Below are 21,205 nucleotides of genomic sequence, written 5' to 3' on the forward strand. Positions count from 1 at the left end.
TCTGGTCATGAGTGCCGGTGTATAATGGGGATGAAAGCAACGGTCATGCAGTTGAACTCTGAAAACAACGCTCTCACGATGGTGCGATCAAGCGTGAAATATTCAGAGTGACCACTGCAGAGATCCAAAAAGCGGTCAATTTACACATACCGAGCTAAAAGCTTTTTATGGAAGCATCACGTTTACAGTAAGCGGACACTTTCATGTTTTTCAATACTTGCTCTATTCATCATGACATGTGATGTAGTGCCGTGTTGTCATCTTTGCAGCCAAGTCTGGAACATTCTGTGGGACTCATACGTCATATCTTATGTGTCAATGTTGGCTATCTAGTGAAGGCGGCCATTGTCCGATGCAATGGTGAGTTGAAAGCTGCCACTGAAAAGTACGACAAGACTTCTGAGGAACTGGACATGAAGGTAAAGAACACATTTTTTCTGGAATCCAACCATTTGTGTTTAGGATAAACAAAAAATGAACAGTAATACATGTTTGACTTGCTTTATTATTAAAACATCTAATACACATGTGTCAAACTCAAGGCCCCGGGGGCCAGATCTGGCCCGCGGCAGGGTTTTATGTGGCCCACCAACGCCTGGAACTAATGTGGATTAATAAAGCACTTCATCTTTCTTACTAAACATATTCCTTTGCTCAATTTTGACGGAAAAAAATGCACGTGTTGCATACAATTGCATGAGTTTTAAACCTGAGAACAATCTGACAATGCAAAAAACATGATATTGTCCAAAGTGTGTCCTGAACGTGACTGACTTCCTCCCAGAAGTAGAAACAATTGGTCTTCAACCAAGCCAAGGTGAACGAGCTGAGTGCGCAGGGGGCCTAGATCTTCCTGCAAAAAGCAGATATGAGAAAAAGTCCAATTATGCAATAGAATAGATCCCATTCCAGACATGTCAAACTACCTGGTGCTCCAGATGTCATTTTACACGACAAAACATGGAACATCAGGGAGGTCCACAACTTCTTTGTGTGTGGCTGGGTCAAGGACATTGGTGTCAAGATTGTACTGGATAAATCATGCATCGTTTTTGCTCGGGTAAGGTTGCCTTTCATGAGTTTTGCCAGGATGAGTCCATGTAAACAAACTACTGTGACTGCATATCCATCTATCAAACTTACTGTATCATTGCCATATTTGATGTTTGTCCTGTAGTCATATGTACTCTTGACACATTTGTGTACAAAGTGAACAAGAGGGGAGACACAGAAGAAGGGCTGGGCAATTAAATGATCGACGATCGTGATTAATTTCAGTTGGATCACGTTGATCAGCTGTTAGCATGTATTAGCTCCATCAAACATGGCGGAAATGTCTGGTAGAAGATACCACAGTAGGGATGCAACGATGCTCGGTACAATCCTGCACGAGACAATCCACCTTTAATATTAATATTAATGATTGGAGGATGCGGGAAGAACTGTGGACACTCTTGTGATTTTGGATCACATCGGACTGTCTGCCCCGCAGGCTTTTGAGGACCAGTCATAGACAATTTAGAGTGAAAAGCTAATTTTATTTTAACTCGTATACAAAACATTCTAACTTGGCTTGTTTCCCTGGCTTCGAGACTCTCCCGAAGGACAGTGCGGCAAAGACACAACAAACTCCCTTCTTGTCTCTCATGGACACACACCTGTCGTTGTTGACTTTGGACTTATCGGCTGCACGACATCAAGGCCGCGGAACAGAGACACACTGCAGGCTTACACACACACATGCATCCACAAAAATATACGCCACACACACATACCCCACCCCCAATCCAACGCCCTCAACGCAAATCCCATAGGGGTGATAGAAGGATGGGCAGCGCCTGAGAGCTGCGGCCTTCCACCATGACCCCGCACTCCCTCCCTTCTGTTGCTAGATATCTCGAGATGTACGTTGTAATATGTATATGTGCTGTTTCTTCCTCATTGCCCAGCCCTGTGTAGAAGTACATTTCCTCACAACGTATCACTGACCCTAACTCTCTGCTATGTGTTTGTTAAAAAATAATATACAAACAATATCAAGGCAATACTTTGATGGAAAGTACTAAACGAGTGCATGTATCAAACAAACCTTTAACAAAGTGGTCACTGCAAACTCTGCTCCCTTCGAGAGCCACTTTTGCCGTCGTCGCTTCCTATAAAATCTTGCACTCCTGCGCCCTTCTTGATTGCCTCTCGAGGTACTCTGAAGAAACGTTTGTCCTTTCAGCAGTTTGTACAGCCGAAACCAACGCAAGCATAGGGCATTTTTCTTCAAGAAAGGCAAAACAGTGTCTATATTACCCACTAGGAACAGACGCTGGCTCGACCGCCACGTACATTTAATAAGCCGGATGTGAGGTCATTTAAATCCAAGCAATTGTTGGATTAAAAAATGACGGTCAAAATGTAAAGAGACGAAAAGAACAGTTTGTGATGCGATGACGTGAGAAAGCGGGGGGAAAAAGCTTAACATTTGTGTCCAAACTTCTGCCACCAAGTGTCTCATACTGAAAAGTATGTAGGGGCCATTTTGGCTTATTTATTTAACAATAATAATAGTAATAATTAGGGGTTTAACGGTACACAAAAATTTCGGTTCGGTACATACCTCGGTTTAGAGGTCACGGTTCGGTTCATTTTCGGTACAGTAAGAAAACAACAAAATATAAATGTTTTGGTTATTTATTTACCAAATTTGTAAACAATGGCATAACATATACAGGTATATACACACAGGGTCCATTGCCAGGGTTAATGTGGTCAACATATATAAAATAAGAACTAAATAAGATAAGGCTCAGAATGGTTTCTTAACAAAACCTTTCTACATATAAAGTGCTTTTTTTGAATGATTGATTGAGACTTTTATTAGTAGATTGCACAGTACAGTACATATTCCGTACAATTGACCACTAAATGGTAACACCCCAATAAGTTTTTCAACTTGTTTAAGTCCACGTTAATCAACATTAAACTGCCTCAAGTCGTTGCTCAGATTAAATAAAATGACAAAACTTTTCTTCTACATATATAAAGTGCAACATTAAACAGTTTCAGGTCAACTCAGCCTCAGATTAACTTTTCTTTCCCCCCCCCCCCCAGCCTGGCTAACTTAGCAGTAAGAGGATATATGAGCTCATTGTTCTTCCCCAATAGAAGTGGGTCAAAATCTAGTTTTTAATGCAATATGGTCTTAAATCTGCTGCTATAAAAACATTTGTTATTGCTTTAGCCCTGCCTGACTCGCCAAGGAGAGGCTGCTTGAATGCGGTGGTGACGCTTCAAATGGGTTAGCATGTTTGACGTGTTGTCAGAAGCAGCTGCTGAACAATGTCGGCAAACCTCCGTCCTCCATTGTTGTATCGCACCGCGAGCCGAAATGTTCCCAAACAGGAGATCTTAACGAGGCAAGAGGGTCTTCCAGCTCTGGCTTTTATATGTTGTCGTAGCCCGGTCGTTGCTAGCATGCCGTGTGTTGTGCCTCTGTGTGCATTGTTTACACAACGTGCGTTACGCTACTTAATATGTCCGTGTGGAAACTCGTTCGGTACACCTCCGAACCGAACCGAAACCCCCGTACCGAAACGGTTCAATACAAATACACGTACCGTTACACACCTAGTAATAATACAAAAAAGATACGGAAAGAACATTATATATCCAGTTTTTAAAGACAAAACTTAGGGTCAGCTTTAAGTGACAGTACTGTATATTATTAGTCAGTAGTATCAACATTTCAGCTTTTTCTCATTACATTACTTAAGGTTAGCGCATACTTGCCAACCTTGAGACCTCCGATTCCGGGAAGTGGGGTTGTGGGCGTGGTTAAGAGGGGAGGAGTATATTTACAGCTAGAATTCACCAACTCGAGTATTTTATATATATTTCATATATATATATATATACTGTATATATATATATATATATATGTGTATGAAATACTTGACTTTCAGTGAATTCTAGCTATATATATATATATATATATATATATATATATATATATATATATATATATATATATATATATATATATATATATATATATTTATATATATATATTTTATTATACATATAAATAAAAGAAATACTTGAATTTCAGTGTTCCGGAGGCTATCCAGTAGATGGCAGTATTGTCCTGTTTAAGAGTGTCACAACATTGCTGTTTACGGCAGACGAACTGCTTTACGGTAGACGAAAACGTGACTGCTGTTGTTGTGTGTTGTTACCGCGCTGGGAGGACGTTAATGAAACTGCCTAACAATAAACCCACATAAGAAACTAAGAACTCACCCTCGATCATTCTACAGTTATAACGTGATTGGGCAGGCACGCTGTTTATATCGTGGGAAAGCCGACGTGAAAACAGACTGTCGCCACTCAGGTCCGCATGGATCTGGAGGGGGCGTGGCCTCCAGCTCCGGCTGAATTCCGGGAGATCTTCGGGAGAAAATTTCTTCCGGGAGGTTTTCGGGAGAGGCGCTGAATTCTGGGAGTCTCCCGGAAAATCCGGGAGGGTTGGCAAGTATGGGTTAGCGTTGTGTTTGTTTTTGCTATTTTTCCTGTTATTTTTTTCCCTTTGTAATCATTAATAATACTACACTATGTCACTTATAACCCAAAACGGACACTGAGTTTTGTCTTTAATCATATTTAGCATTTTTCTTTACAAAAAAAAAAATATATCAAAATGTTTTGCGCATACTTTGACTACGTGGTCCTTGTTAGAAAACATTGCCACGCCCCTGTATTTTTAAGATATATTCCAAACATTTTGTGTTGGAGTAAAGTAACATAATGAGGCGATTATACTTTATAATATGTTGGTGTCATCTGCAAACTCTCTTACGTGCTGAAATGAAATCAAGCTGCTGGTGTGAGATAAATCTGGTCTGCGTTTGAAAGAGCTGTCTTCAGAAAATAATGATGGTGCTTAAAAGCCTGCGAGATGATTGCACTTGGTGTCAATAGACTCCTATGGCCATATAAGCAACGTGAATAAACATGCTGCCTTTCTGACGCTGTCCCTAACAGTCCTGGAACATTCACACCGGGCAAAGTTCCTTTTAGGGTCAACTGTGAAGGAGGTTCATCTTGGAGTTCTTCTCTTTGCTCAATCCAAGGTTATGTGTTTCTCTTGGAGATGAATAAAGCATCTATCTATAGTACAGTCGTGTACATGTACAGGTTACATGCTTTAAGTCAGTGGTGTCCAAAGTACTTTTGGGACTTTTGTGGCCTGCGGCTATTTTTCTAACAACACCCGGCACATTTTAAAAATACTATTTAAAAAAAACTAAACCAAAAGTGGAGCAAACATGTGAAATGTAACAAGAAAAAGCTGCAATGTTGACTCTAATAACACAAAGCCGACATGCAGGCTGTTTTTTAATTTGAAGCTGTCATTGTTCAAAAATAATAATGAAACCAAATCAATGTTGTTATGAATTATTGGCATATTCAAAGCTCCAATTATTTGACAGCAAATATTCCACTTGGAATTTTTTTTGGTGGAAAATATTACATATTTCGTCTCTTTGCCATATAAAAAACAACGTTTTCTTTGACAAAAAGGGCACATAAAAACAAATAAAGAAATGATAAAAAACATATAATCAACGGCTAAATCTGACGTTGACCTAGAGATTAAAGTTGTAAAAAAAAAAAAAAATGTGCGTAATTTTTAACACTTTTATGAGTAGGACCCTTTTGGATCCACAAGAATATGTGTGGGATATATTTTAGTCCTGGGATCTTTCTGTGTGGAGTTTGCATGTTCTCCCCGTGACTGCGTGGGTTCCCTCCGGGTACTCCGGCTTCCTCCCACCTCCAAAGACATGCACCTGGGGATAGGTTGATTGGCAACACTAAATTGGCCCTAGTGTGTGAATGTTGTCTGTCTATCTGTGTTGGCCCTGTGATGAGGTGGCGACTTGTCCAGGGTGTACCCCGCCTTCCGCCCGAATGCAGCTGAGATAGGCTCCAGCAGCCCCCGCGACCCCAAAAAGGACAAGCGGTAGAAAATGGATGGATGGATGCTCAAAAAATAATAATGAATTAATATCAATGTTTTGAATTATTGACCTACTCAAGACTCCAATTATTTCACTTCGAATATTCCACTTCGACATTTTTGGGGGGGGTAAACTATCATATATTTTGTGTTTTTGACCTAAAAAAACGGTTTATTTGACAAAAAAGGCATTAAAACATGAAAATGAATTAAATGAACTCAACAGATAGGCCGGTGTTCTGTCAGTTATTGAACATTCTCGGAAAAAACTACCAGTAGCGTAAAACTGTTAAAAATGTAAGCTCCAATTATTTGCGTCAATGTCAATGTCAATCAATCAATGTTTATTTATATAGCCCTAAATCACAAGTGTCTCAAAGGGCTGCACAAGCCACAACGACATCCTTGGTTCAGATCCCACATCAGAGCAAGGAAAAACTCAACCCAGGGGGATGACAATGAGAAACCTTGGAGAGGACCGCAGATGTGGGTGACCCCCACTTTCTAGGGCGACCGGTGCAATGGACGTCGAGTGGATCTAGCATAATATATTTTGAAAGTCCAGTCCATAGTGGATCTAACATAATAGTGAGAGTCCAGTCCATAGTGGATCTAACATAATAGTGTGAGAGTCCAGTCCATAGTGGATCTAACATAATAGTGAGAGTCCGGTCCATAGTGGATCTAACATAATAGTGAGAGAGTCCAGTCCATAGTGGATCTAACATAATAGTGAGAGTCCAGTCCATAGTGGATCTAACATAATAGTGTGAGAGTCCAGTCCATAGTGGATCTAACATAATAGTGAGAGTCCAGTCCATAGTGGATCTAACATAATAGTGTGAGAGTCCAGTCCATAGTGGATCTCACATAATAGTGAGAGTCCAGTCCATAGTGGGTCTAACATAATAGTGAGAGTCCAGTCCATAGTGAATCTAACATAATAGTGTGAGAGTCCAGTCCATAGTGGATCTAACATAATAGTGTGAGAGTCCAGTCCATAGTGGATCTAACATAATAGTGAGAGTCCAGTCCATAGTGGATCTAACATAATAGTGTGAGAGTCCAGTCCATAGTGGATCTAACATAATAGTGTGAGAGTCCAGTCCATAGTGGATCTAACATAATAGTGTGAGAGTCCAGTCCATAGTGGATCTAACATAATAGTGAGAGTCCAGTCCATAGTGGATCTAACATAACAGTGTGAGAGTCCAGTCCATAGTGGATCTAACATAATAGTGAGAGTCCACCTGCAGCTCCTTTGGGCTAATCAGCCGGCTTCTTAAGCTACCCTCTCTTTGGGCCCCATTCAGCAACCGTTCTTAAGAACAAACTTTGTTCTTAGGCCCACCTACGAAGTTTTTAAGGAGATTTTTGTATTCACCAATGTTTTCTTAGCTGGGATTTGTTCGTAGGAAAGAACAAAATCTACGAGTGCTCCAGAGCACTCTTAGGGTGGCCTATTTGTTCTTAAGTGTGACAAGTTCCCTTACTTCTATTATATTAATCTCATATGTATATATATATATATATATATATATATATATATATATATATATATATATATATATATATATATATATATAGATAGATAGATAGATAGATAGATAGATAGATAGATAGATAGATAGATAGATAGATAGATAGATAGATAGATAGAGATGAGACAGACAGACATATAGCAAAATGAGCAATATATAGCCATTTCAAAATACCGTGTGCGCGCACACACACACACGCACACAATCACGAATTACCGGGGCGTTGATTTAGTGATTGGTGACTCTTTAAAAGTCTCAACTCACACAATGGCAATGCTTTTGCTGCTACTGCAAGATGCCGCAGATCGTGCCCTGGGGAGGGAGCGCATATTTCACCACCATGTAGAGCTACTTGCCCGAAGTGACGAATATTTGTTTGAACGCTTTAGGCTACAGAGAGCGGCCCCCCCTTTCTTAAACTTACTTTTTGACCTTATGTATTTGAGATGTCCAATAAATGCTTTAAAATGTAATATCGGAAATTATCGGTATCGGTTTCAAAAAGTAAAATTAATGACTTTTTAAAACGCCGCTGTACGGAGCGGTACATATCCGGTATAACACGGACGTAGGGCATACTTACCAACCCTCCCGAATTTCAGTGCCCCTCCCGATAATCTCCCGGGGCAACCAGTCTCCCGAATTTCTCACGATTTCCACCTGGACAACAATATTGGGGGCGTGCCTCTGGCGTCCTCTACAACCTGTCGTCACGTCCGCTTTTCCCCCATACAAACAGCGCGCCAGCCCAGTCACATAATATATGCGGCTTTTTCACAGACACAAGTGAAGCAAGGCATACTTGATCAATAGCCATACAGGTCACACTGAGGGTGGCCGTTTAAACAACTTTAACACTGTTACAAATATGCGCCACACTGTGAACTCACACCAAACAAGAATGACAAACACATTTCGGGAGAACATCCGCACCGTAACACAACAAACACAACAGAACAAATACCCAGAAGCCCTTGCAGCACTAACTCTTCCGGGACGCTACAATATACACCCCCAGTACAGGCCAAAAGTTTGGACACACCTTCTCATTCAATGGGTTTTCTTTATTGGCATGACTATGTACATTGTAGATTGTCACTGAAGGCATCAAAACTATGAATGGACACATGTGGAGTTACGTACTTGACAAAAATCATGTTTTATATTCTTGTTTCCTCAAAATAGCCACCCTTTGCTCTGATTAGTGCTTTGCACACTCTTGGCATTCTCTCGATGAGCTTCAAGATGTAGTCACCTGAAATGGTTTTCTCTTCACAGGTGTCATAGTTTTGATGCCTTCAGTGACAATCTGCAATGTAAATAGTCAGGAAAATAAAGAAAATGCATTGAAATGAGAAGGTGTGTCCAAACTTTTTGCCTGTACTGTACTTTCGGCTCAGATTCAGCCAAATGCAGCAAAGTTGATAGGACGGTGCTTCACAGTACAGATGGAAAATCATCCACAACATTCTGCTAAAGCAACCCAGGAGTTTGTTAAAGCAAATAAGTGAAATATTCTGCAATGGCAGAGGCAATCACCAGATCTCAACCCAATGGAGCATGTATTTCACTTGCTCAAGACAAGACTGATGGCAGAAAGAGCCACAAACAACAACTGAAGGCCCGGCAAAGCATCACAAAGGAGGAAACCCAGCGTTTAGGATAGGATAGGATAGGTCCTTATTGTCATTGCACAAGTACAACAAAACTTTGTTTTCAGCACAAACCCATTCAAACCGTTTGGTGAAGTCCATGGGTTCCAGACCTCAGGCAGTCAAGTAACATTTTACTTTGTGTTATGTTTATTTGTCCAATTACTTTGGAGACCTTGGAATGAGCATCATTCGTTAAAAAAACAACAATTCTTACATGCTTGATCATACAGTATATTTGTGTTCAACCCCTTGAATTAAACTTTAAAGTCTGCACTTCAATTTCGTTCACTTCAAATCCAATGTGGTGGCATGCAGAGCCCAGATCATGAAGATTGTGTATAAATGACTTATTTTAAAAAAAAAACAATTACGACTGAGACCCTTCCAGGTCCCGAGGACCACACTTTCGGGGAGCCGTAACAGTTAACAATAAATAGTATTCGTTTTGACAATAATTTTATCAAAATGGTCCCTGCACACTTTAATTTTTCAGTGTGCGGCCTACAGTGTAACAAGTTTGGACAGCCCTGCTTTAGGTCAGCATTGTTATGTGTAAAACTTAAACTTCAACCCTAGACTAACACCCTCCCCCCTCCACATCCCACCTCCCCAGATTGTAAATAATCAAATGTATATACTTGTTCTTATGCTTTCTGAGCTCACTATGTTCACTGCTCGCTGTACATATCCTACCAAGTCACACCTACACTGTTTCAATGTCCATTTCTCAGATGATGCAATTGTTGATGACTGAAGTGCTGATATCAACCAAACCTCTGTATATTTTTCTCTGCTGACCTTTCAAAACAAGTGTTGCTAAAAAACACAGAAAAAGCCAAACAGATGTGTCCCTGATGTGGACTTGAGAGACTTTTCATTTAGTGACTTTATTAACAACTGCCTTTCAGGAGCAGCAGTTGTCCTCCATGAGGCTGCAGAGGGACTTGATGAATAAATGTAAAGAAGAGATGTCCAAACACATTCAGGAGCTTCTCTGCCAAAAGAGTCACCTCAAGGAACGTCTGGTAGGCACACACAACTTTTATTCAAATAAACATGGTCGTATTTGATGGTTCACAGGGAAGAGTATCAGTGAGTAGTCGTATTATTGGGCTATTTCTCATGGTCTGACCTTCCAAAGCAGGACAAGATCAGAGCAGAGTTCCAAGACGAAGAGAGCGTCTTCCTGCAGGAAGTGTTCACCTTCAACAGTGACTTCAGTCTGGGCGGCAGCAGAGAGACTGTGTTGACCAGTCAAACACACACTGAGGTCCTGAACCTGGACAGACAGGTGGACTTGTTCCACAAAGGTCATTAAGGAGGATTCTAGTCTACATGTAACACACTTTCTTGTGGTCCAGATAAGTACAGTAGTACCTCAAATTATGAACTCAATTGCTTCTCTGATCAAGCTTGTAACGCTATGCCCATTGGAATTCATTAAAATCATTTTAATATGTGCTAGCTCCTCCCCAGAATATCACAATTTCAACTAAAATACACTTTTAGATAATAATTATTTTAACAGAATGTATAGTACAATTGACTATGGTAGTTTTATGAAGTAATGTAAAAAAAAAGAGGACTATAAAATCCTTTTGTCTGTTCTGATTGGCGTCTCATTAAATCCAAAAGGCGAGAACGATAACGATGTTGATCACTAATGTTCCTGAGTAGTAGCAACGAATGCCGTTAAACATGTGGATATTAGTTATACTATCTACCACAATCAGAGTCGGGGGTGAGTAGGGGCAGCTTCAGGCGTGGAAAGGAAGTCAAGGTGTGGATGGAGGAGCAAAATGGGCTGGAAGAAGCAGCTGATGGTCTCCAATGGTTACAAAACAATCATATTTAGCTATAAGCTAATGCTAGCGAGTAAAACCCCGATGTGTTCAGGCAGATCTTAAGGGGTTCCCTGTGACATTTGCTACGCCAGTGAGCAGCGGGTAGGCTCTGAACTAAAATGTATCCTCGCAAGTTCAAGCGAACATCAGGTCGTTGTATTTAACTGTACTAATGTCAGTTTGTCTGGGAAGATGTTTCTCATCGACTAGATCTGACCTAGATCTATGAGCAAATGAAACTAGCTTGGATGAAAGGACAAATGTCTTTTAAGGCCAACCGAACATTCCATTTGTGATCGATAGATAGAATGCAACTCAGCCTTCCCAGTGAGGTCTATTCAGATGTACTGGAGAGGAGGCTACGCCGGATAGTCGAACCTCGGATTCAGGAGGAACAGTGCGGTTTTTGTCCTGGAACTGTGGACCAGCTCTATACCCTCGTCAGGGTCCTTGAGGGTGCATGGGAGTTTGCCCAACCAGTCTACATGTGCTTTGTGGACATGGAGAAGGCATTCGGCCGTGTACCTCGGGAGGTCCTGTGGGGAGTGCTCAGAGATTATGGGGTATCGGACTGTCTGATTGTGGCGCTCCGCTCCCTGTACGATCAGTGTCAGAGCTTGGTCCGCATTGCCGGACACGTTTCTAGTGAGGGTTGGACTCCGCCAGGGCTGCCCTTTGTCACCCATTCTGTTCATAACTTTAATGGACAGAATTTCTAGGCGCAGTCAGGGCTTTGAGGGGATCCGGTTTGGTGGCTGCAGGATTAGGTCTCTGCTTTTTGCAGATGATGTGGTCCTGATGGCTTCATCTGGCCAGGATCTTCAGCTCTCACTGGATCGGTTCGCAGCCGAGTGTGAAGCGACTGGGATGAGAATCAGCTCCTCCAAGTCTGAGTCCATGGTTCTCGCCCGGAAAAGGGTGGAGTGCCATCTCCGGGTTGGGGAGGAGATCTTGCCCCAAGTGGAGGAGTTCAAGTACCTCGGAGTCTTGTTCATGAGTGAGGGAAGAGTGGATCGTGAGATCGACAGGTCAGTAATGCAGACTCTGTATCGATCCGTTGTGGTGAAGAAGGAGCTTTCAATTTAGCGGTCGATCTACGTTCCCATCCTCACCTATGGTCATGAGCTTTGGGTTATGATCGAAAGGACAAGATCACGGGTACAAGCGGCCCAAATGAGTTTCCTCCGCCGGGTGGCGTGGCTCTCCCTTAGAGATAGGGTGAGAAGCTCTGCCATCTGGGAGGAGTGTGTGGTAGTAACCTGCAAGTTTCATCCTTCTGGATGCCACCTTGTCACCCAGCCTTGACAGACCTTCATACAGACCCTCGTCGGTCCCATGCTGGTTCTGCTTGATGTGTTGTCGCACACGTAGCATCCACCAAGAGATTTAGTATAGCCACACCATTGCATATCTTTCCTTCAGCAATGTTATCTAAGTTATGTGGCTAACTTGTTGGTTTGTCCTGTAAATGCAGAAATGGAGGAGATGAGTCAGAGGAACAGCCACATGAGCGTCCTCAATGGACAGAGGAGGACTCTCCAGCTTGGACTGCAAGCCCTCAAAAACATGCACACAGGTGAAAAGAAAATTGCATCCGCTTCTTCATTCAATGGTTGGCAGAGATCTCCCCTGTAGGCAGCATGTACTTAAAGCCAATCAAAGCAAAGTATTCTCCACTTAGTGACAAATATAGACATGAATTAGTGAAATGTGTTCTCTTAAGCCACTCGTACGCTAGCAGGTGGAGTTCTTGTTATATTTGTTTGTTTTGAGAAATGTAACATTGGGCAAGATGCAAACGTGAATGTCGTGTTTGCTGGCCTGCCTGCAGACATACAGCAGCAGCTCAGCCGGGCAGAAGAGAAGACACAAGCGCTTTTGGCCGAGAGACACCTCGTCAGTCAGAAACATTTGACAGACAGCACCTGTGTCAGGTGAGTGTCAGCTGCTGCTTTGTCTGACGCACACCTCAACCAACCATGCGATGCAATGAAGTGCTCAGTCCCGGACAGGTAAAGAAAGGTTAACTTCATGTGTGACGTACCTTCAAAAGAAACAAGCACAAGGAGAAGTTAGGCGTCTCAGCTTCATGCACACTATTAGTCGGTCATTTCGAAATACTCGAGTAGGAGTGGAAATGTTGCTTCATTACTTGTGGAAGCAGATTTCCTGGCATTTGTCTTCTAATAAGCATTCTAAAGTTAAACATGCTCAAAAGCAGAAGAACACTAAAATGCATTTGCAAGCCAATTAAGGCTGGATGGTACTTAATAGGTAGGTCTTTATTGTCATTGCACAAGTACAACAAAACTTAGTTTTCAGCACAAACCCGTTCATGATTAGACAAACAAACAGTGTACAGGGTTACAGAACAGGAACGCTGATGGGTCGCCACAAGGCGCCCCGTAAAATATGGGAAAAAGGTCAACGCTGGGGAAGGATGAGTAAAAAAATACAATCTAGACTGGGCTCCTAAGGGGGCCCAGGCTGGAGTGGGAAAAAAAACCTCCATAGCAAAGCACATATACATATTTCAACGTACATCTCGAGATATCTAGCAACAGAGGGGAGGGAGTGGGGGGTCATGGTGGCAGGCTGCAGCTCTCAGGCGCTGCCCATCCTTCCATCCCCCCTATGGGATTTGCGTCAAGGGCGTTGGATTGGGGGTGGGGTATGTGTGAGTGGCGTATATTTTTTTGTGGATGCATGAGTGTGTGTAAGCCTGCAATGTGTCTCTGTTCCGCGGCCTTGATGTTGTGCAGCCGATAGTCAGTCCAAAGTCAACAACAACAGGTGTGTGTGTCCATGAGAGACAAGAAGGGAGTTTGTTGTCTCCAAGCCAGGGAACCAATCCAAGTTAGAATGTTTTGTATGCGAGTGAAAATAAAATGTGCTTTTCACTCTAAATTGTCTATGACTGATGTCCGATGTTATCCAAACCACAAGAGTGTCCACAGTTCTTCCCGCATCCTCCAATCATTTGTGGCAGCTTTGGGCTACTTTGAAGACTGCCAGCAACTTCCAATTTGTCGACAAACCAGAGCAACTCTTACTCCAATCAGCAGATGTCCAGAATTATGGCATTTACCCGGTACCAGGTAAATACAGGGCTTCGTATCGCAGACACGGATACTTTTTACTTGAAACGTCTGGGCCAAAATCATTTTGGGAATTTGCCATTACTTAAGTAATTAAGATAAAACACAGGAGGATTGTTTACAAATAAAACTTCATTTTTAACAGTTTTTTCAGGACTCTAGAGCGCACTGGTGTATAAATCGTGCCCACTAAATTTTAGAAGAAAATAATATTGTTCCATAAATTAGCCAGACCGGACTATAAGGGGCAGATATATACGTTGTGAAAGGAGTTATTTACACAGAAAGAGTTTGTAAATGTTTATTTACATACCTTAATTATTTTCCAAACGGTGTTTGTAAAACGGCTGATCAAACAAAACAGAATCTAGCTCTCCAATCAGCTAAACAGACTCAATAACACCACGGTGACGTTTTGGTGAATTCACTGAGGAATTTGTGAAACTGAAACAATACAAAAAGAATACCATTGTAAGTTGATAATACTAACACCGACACTCATACACGTGTTAGCATATTAGCTAATGCTAACGTAATGTAATGCATCATTACATTACGATAGCACGTACAAATATGCATGAAAACACTCCGACAGACATCACACATGGGACAGTTTGGTAAGCAAGAATAGTTTTAGTTATATTGTAACACTTACACACGATTCCATACGAGTAGGAACACTATGGACTGTTTTATTTCCAGTTTAAGGCATTAAAACAGGAGGTACATTTTCGGCCCGCAACACCTGCAGTGAGCGAACTTGTCCAAAAGATGGCGCCATGGCACAAACAATGACAGACCATTTTAGTGTCTGCTTGGGTTTAATGAAAACTATGGAGCACAAAACATTGTGGCCATTAAAGAAGAAAAATACATAAATTAGCGGCACCGTTTTATAAGCTGCAGGGTTCAAACCATAGGGAAAAAAAGTAGCGGCTTATAGTCTGGAATTTAGGGTAAATACAACAACATAAAACAATATGATAAAAATAATTCCCTTGTCATTTTTTGGCGCATACAAAGAGGAGGGACGTGTGCCTACTCAAGTGAGGAGAGAGAGAGAGAGAGAGAGAGAGAGAGAGCAATGCTCACCTTAGCATCGATACCATGGACATTTGGATCGATACATGACCCCTAGAGCAAATCATTTTACTGCAGACTGGATGTGCTGACACCAGTCCTCTTGTACGTTATATAAATAACATAACAAAAATCATGAGGATTACAATAATGATGTAACTATGACGATTTCAATCTTCAGTGTGTGGCGTCATGCTGCCAAGTGATGATGATTTAACTTCGTGACTCCTTGTAGACAACGGCCTATATCCACGCCGTGTGTATATAGACTACATACACACACCTCCTGTCTCCTTATGGACACCAACAGCATTTTTCATGAAGACTGACAATCGATGAGTTCCAGGTAGGAAGAATAATAGTTGTTGCTGGTGCCACAACTTTGTTGAATGATTCTGTCACTATTTGTAGTGTCATGTCACTATTTCCAGTAGGTTGTTGTTTACAGTAACATTTGTCACTAATTCCAGCAGGTTTACTGTAACATGTGTCACTATTTCCTGCAGATTGTTGTTTACAGTAACATTTGTCACTATTTCCAGCAGGTTTACAGTAACATGTGTCACTATTTCCAGCAGGTTTACAGTAACATGTGTCACTATTTCCAGCAGGTTTACAGTAACATGTGTCACTATTTCCTGCAGATTGTTGTTTACAGTAACATTTGTCACTATTTCCAGCAGGTTTACAGTAACATGTGTCACTATTTCCAGCAGGTTTACAGTAACATTTGTCACTATTTCCTGCAGATTGTTGTTTACAGTAACATTTGTCACTATTTCCAGCAGGTTTACAGTAACATGTGTCACTATTTCCAGCAGGTTGTTGTTTACAGTAACATTTCTCACTATTTCCAGCAGGTTTACAGTAACATGTCTCACTATTTCCAGCAGGTTTACAGTAACATTTGTCACTATTTCCAGCAGGTTTACAGTAACATTTGTCACTATTTCCTGCAGATTGTTGTTTACAGTAACATGTGTCACTATTTCCAGCAGGTTTACAGTAACATGTGTCACTATTTCCAGCAGGTTGTTGTTTACAGTAACATTTCTCACTATTTCCAGCAGGTTTACAGTAACATGTGTCACTATTTCCAGCAGGTTGTTGTTTACAGTAACATGTGTCACTATTTCCAACAGGTTGTTGTTTACAGTAACATATGTTACTATTTCCAGCAGGTTTACAGTAATATTTTGTCAGTATTTCCAGCATGTTGTTGTTTACAGTAACATGTGTCACTATTTCCAGCATGTTGTTGTTTACAGTAACATTTGTAAGGCAAGTGCTTGTGTTGCCCTGAGCAGCAACAAACGATGCTGACCAGTTGGATGTGTTGTTGTGTCTTTATAGGCCCTAACTCATGCGTGTGCTTAGCGTGTCTTGTTCATCCATCAGCCTCATTAAACCGGGCCCTTCATTACCCCCCCTCGCCTTATTAGCCCCCAGGATGTGCTGAGGACGTGTGTTTGTCCCAGAAAGCCCCCCCCCCCCCCTGCTCATTCTTATGATCATCCACTCTGAGGCGTAGCCATCAATCCCGCCCTCGCCGGCCGCACTGTCTCTTTAAAAGCCATATTTAACTTCCCGCTTATTGATCTGTGGAAATTGAATGCGTGTCAATTTGAATGAGTGCTGGAGTTGTTCAGAAAGTGTTTAGTGTGCAGAACAGGGAACAATAGGTGGCAGGATGTAGAGTATGGTAGATGATAGCTTCCTGCGTGCTCCATAAATGTGTAGACGCGACACATTCAGCACAACACAACACGTGATTGTATCAAAAAGTCAACAATGCTGCTGCCCTTTCCACGTGGAAAATGTCATTTAGCTTTTGCTGTTTCATTACTTTCCAATTTCAAGTGACGCCATATTGGACCTTCAAACATCTGCCACCTAATGGAAGTCATAATACAAGCAGCGTTACACACACCTTCACTGTGGCCAGTTGATAAGGTACAAGGTGACCCTCATGAGGACAAACAGTGCGGAGGATCATGTGGCATGCAGGACCACACTATGTTTCTGACTTGGACATGTGAAGACATCACTGCATACCATTGTGTTGTTGTTTGCCTGTCATCTGCTGCTAGAAGAAAGTCATGATTGTGTTGTTTCATCAGGATGAGGAAGGAGATAGAAGAGCACAAAAGAGGAGAAGTAGAGCTCCAGCGAGAAGCCCTCAGCTCAGAATTGCACCTCCTCCAAAGTGTACGTACATGACGCCATCACTGTTACACTCAGGCTAAGAACACATACTTAATGGTATCATTTTATCACTGGATCATATTTTTATGGTATCATGTTGTCATTGGATCATCTTTTTATGGTATAATCTTATCATTGGATCACCTTTTTATGATATCTTATGGATCACATTTTTTTGGTATCATCTTATCATTGGATCATCTTTTTATGGTATCATGTTATCATTGGATCCTCTTTTTATGGTATGTTATCATGGATTATGTTATCATTGGATCATCTTTTTTTTGGTATCATGTTATCATGGATTATGTTATCATTGGATCATGTTTTTATGGTAAAATATTATCATTGATCATGTTATCATTGGATCATCTTTTTATGGTATCATGTTATCATTAGATCATCTTTTTATGGTATCATGTTATCATTGGATCATGTTATCATAAGATTATCTTTGGATCATGTTATCATTGGATTATCTTTGTTATCATGAATCATGTTATCATTAGATCATCATTATGGTATCATTTTATCATTGGATCATCTTTTTATGGTATGTTATCATTGGTTCATCTTTTTATTGTATCATTGGATCATCTTTTTATGGTATCATGTTATCATTGGATCATCTTTATGGTATCATGTTATCATGAATTATGTTATTATTAGATCATCTTTTTATGGTATCATTTTATCATTAATCATGTTATCATTGGATCACCTTTTTATAGTGTGTTATCATGGGTCATGTTATCATCGATCATCTTTTTATGGTATCATGTTATCATTGATCAAGTTATTATTGGATCATCTTTTTATGGTATCATCTTATGGTCATCTTTTATAGTATCATGTTATCATTAGATCATCTGTTTATGGTATCTTATCATTGGAACATGTTATCATTGGATCATTTTTTTATGGTATCATGTTATCAAGGATCATGTTATCATTAGATCATCTTTTTATGGTATCATGGATCATGTTATCATTGGATCATCTTAATCATGTTATCATTGGATCGTCTTTTTATGGTATCATGGATCATCTTTTTATGGTATGTTGTCATGGATCATCTTAATCATGTTATCATTGGATCATCCTTATGGTATGTTATCATTGGATCGTCTTTTTATGGTATCATGTTATCATGGATAATCTCTTTATGGTATGTTGTCATGGATCATCTTAATCATGTTATCATTGGATCATCTTTTTATGGTATCATTGATCGAGTTATCATTGGATTATCATTTTATGGTATTATTGGATCGTGTTATTAGATCATCTTTTTATGGTATTGTTTTATCTTGGATCAATCAATCAATCAATGTTTCTTTATATAGCCCTAAATCACAAGTGTCTCAAAGGGCTGCACAAGCCACAACATCCTCGGTACAGAGCCCACATACGGGCAATCATCATTTTATAGTATCATTGAATCATGTTATCATTATATCAACTTTTTATGGTATCATTTTATCATGAATCATGTTTTTAATGTATCATTTTATAATAGATCATGTTATCATTGAATCATGGTTTTAGGGTACCATTTTATAATAGATCCTGTTATCGTTGGCATCATTTCAATAGAGCATGGTATCCTAGATGATGGTACCAGACATAGTGATGACATCATTGATCATAGTGATGACGTCATTGATCATTTGGAGTACTGAGTGTTTCCTGTGTCCTAGAAGGTGAAGAGTCAGCAGGGTGAGGAGCAGCGGTAAGAACATCTCTGCTGACGTCACAGAGGAGGAGAAAGAAGGCAGGACCTCCCATATATTGAATTACACCTTCAACCAAATATTTGTTCTACTTTTGTGCTATAAATGTTTGACTTATTTAAGTGTTGTTCAAATAGTTCATAGTTAAAGGAGTCATTCATGATTATTAGGCAAGGCAACTTTATTGGTGTAGCACTTTTCATACACAAGGCAGACTCAAAGTGCTTCACAGCACAACATGTGCTACAACAAAGTGAAATGAAAGAAAATAAAAGCATCATTTAATAAAAGCATCATTTTTTTACCCTGCCCCAAGTGGAGGAGTTCTAGTACCTGGGAGTCTTGTTCACGAGTGAGGGAAGAGTGGATGGTGAGATCAACAGGTGGATCGGTGCGGCGTCTTCAGTAATGCGGACGCTGTATCGATCCGTTGTGGTGAAGAAGGAGCTGAGCTGGAAGGCAAAGCTCTCAATTTACCGCTCGATCCACGTTCCCATCCTCACCTACGGTCATGAGCTTTGGGTTATGACCGAAAGGACAAGATCACGGGTACCACCGCCCGAAATGAGTTTCCTCCGCCGGGTGGCGGGTCTCTCCCTTAGAGATAGGGTGAGAAGCTCTGTCATCCAGGAGGAGCTCAAAGTAAAGCCGCTGCTCCTCCACATGGAGAGGAGCCAGATGAGGTGGTTCAGGCATCTGGTCAGGATGTCACCCGAGCGCCTCCCTAGGGAGGTGTTTAGGGCACGTCTGGGCTTCCCTGATTATGCTGCTGCCCGCGCGACCCGACCTCACATAAGCGGAAGAAGATGGATGGATGGAAAAGCAGAATTAAAATGCAGACAATAAAAAATTAAAGATTAAAAGATTTAGCTGAAAGCTAAGGTGAATATTCTGTATTTATTCACTCGAAATAAAAGGTTCAGGCTGACCTGAGTTAGTTTTAGTGTGGTAACATGCTGCCCTCTAGTGGCAGGAGTGACGAATGGCTGTAGGACCTGAGTTAGTTTTAGTGTGGTAACATGCTGCCCTCTAGTGGCAGGAGTGACGAATGGCTGTAGGACCTGAGTTAGTTTTAGTGTGGTAACATGCTGCCCTCTAGTGGCAGGATTGACGAATGGCTGTAGGACCTGAGTTAGTTTTAGTGTGGTAACATGCTGCCCTCTAGTGGCAGGAGTGACGAATGGCTGTAGGACCTGAGTTAGTTTTAGTGTGGTAACATGCTGCCCTCTAGTGGCAGGAGTGACGAATGGCTGTTGGACTTGAGTCAGTTTTAGTGTGGTCAGCTAATTAGGGGGCGGTTTTATTAAGCTCGTGCTCAAGTTGATACTCTCGCTTTTTCCGCAAGAACTCCACTGCAAGAGATGGCTTAAACTCATACTTGCCAACCTTGAGACCTCCAATATCGGGAGGTGGTGGGTAGGGGATGGAGGGGGGTTGGGGGCGGGGGGGCGTGATTGGGGTCGTGGTTATTTACAGCTAGAATTCACCCAACTCGAGTATTTCATATATATATATATATATACTTGACTGTCAGTGAATAGTGTAACTTTGTGTGGTGTATGAGTTGTCCGACTTTTTGTGTGGCCATAAACGCACCAGTGGTTTAGAATTCAGATGGGTTTGATTTGGTGCGCGGCATATATTTGCTGTGCGCAGAGGACGCTTGAGCAGTGCGCCGATTGCGCAGGCGCGCACCTTAGAGGGAGCGTTGCTCACAGGGCACAGAGGAAGCGTCAGTGCGATACAGTTCGCGTATCGGTCACGTGACCAAAGCAGCTCATGATCGGTCACGTGACTTTCTAAAAGCGGTACGCACACCGACACAGGGTATCGCTCTATGAGCTTGACGCATGCGCCGACGCATCTGTGTTGCCGGAGCCATCACTAATGTCTATGGTGTACACCAGTGGTCCCCAACAAGCTGTCTCTGTGATCACTATAGGTGTATAAATAATAATATAGTGTTAAATAAAATCAGTCCCTTGGGCACAAAACTGAAAATAATACAGCTCTCCAAAAAGTGCACTTCTGCTGCTATT

At 41.3% G+C, this 21,205-nt stretch overlaps 1 protein-coding gene across 6 annotated transcripts in view; it reads left to right on the forward strand.

Moving 5' to 3' along the window:
- ccdc172 (coiled-coil domain containing 172) overlaps positions 1-20,559 on the forward strand; it is a 26,980-nt gene extending 6,421 nt beyond the window's left edge. Inside the window, exons 3-9 of one of the 6 annotated variants that reach the window (XM_062057977.1) lie at positions 324-419; positions 10,115-10,231; positions 10,348-10,516; positions 12,525-12,626; positions 12,882-12,984; positions 17,349-17,436; positions 19,137-20,559. In XM_062057977.1, coding sequence (XP_061913961.1) covers positions 324-419; positions 10,115-10,231; positions 10,348-10,516; positions 12,525-12,626; positions 12,882-12,984; positions 17,349-17,436; positions 19,137-19,169 — 708 coding nt within the window. In that variant the 3' untranslated portion in view covers positions 19,170-20,559. Of the gene's footprint in view, positions 1-323; positions 420-10,114; positions 10,232-10,347; positions 10,517-12,524; positions 12,627-12,881; positions 12,985-17,348; positions 17,437-19,133 lie in introns of all 6 variants that reach the window. The other 5 variants (XM_062057975.1, XM_062057976.1, XM_062057978.1 and 2 more) reach the window with 5 other exon arrangements.
- Positions 20,560-21,205: the final 646 nt, after the last annotated feature.

The sequence above is a fragment of the Entelurus aequoreus genome, linkage group LG09 (genome assembly GCF_033978785.1).
Source record: "Entelurus aequoreus isolate RoL-2023_Sb linkage group LG09, RoL_Eaeq_v1.1, whole genome shotgun sequence".
In the NCBI taxonomy this organism is placed as follows: Eukaryota; Metazoa; Chordata; class Actinopteri; order Syngnathiformes; family Syngnathidae; genus Entelurus; species Entelurus aequoreus.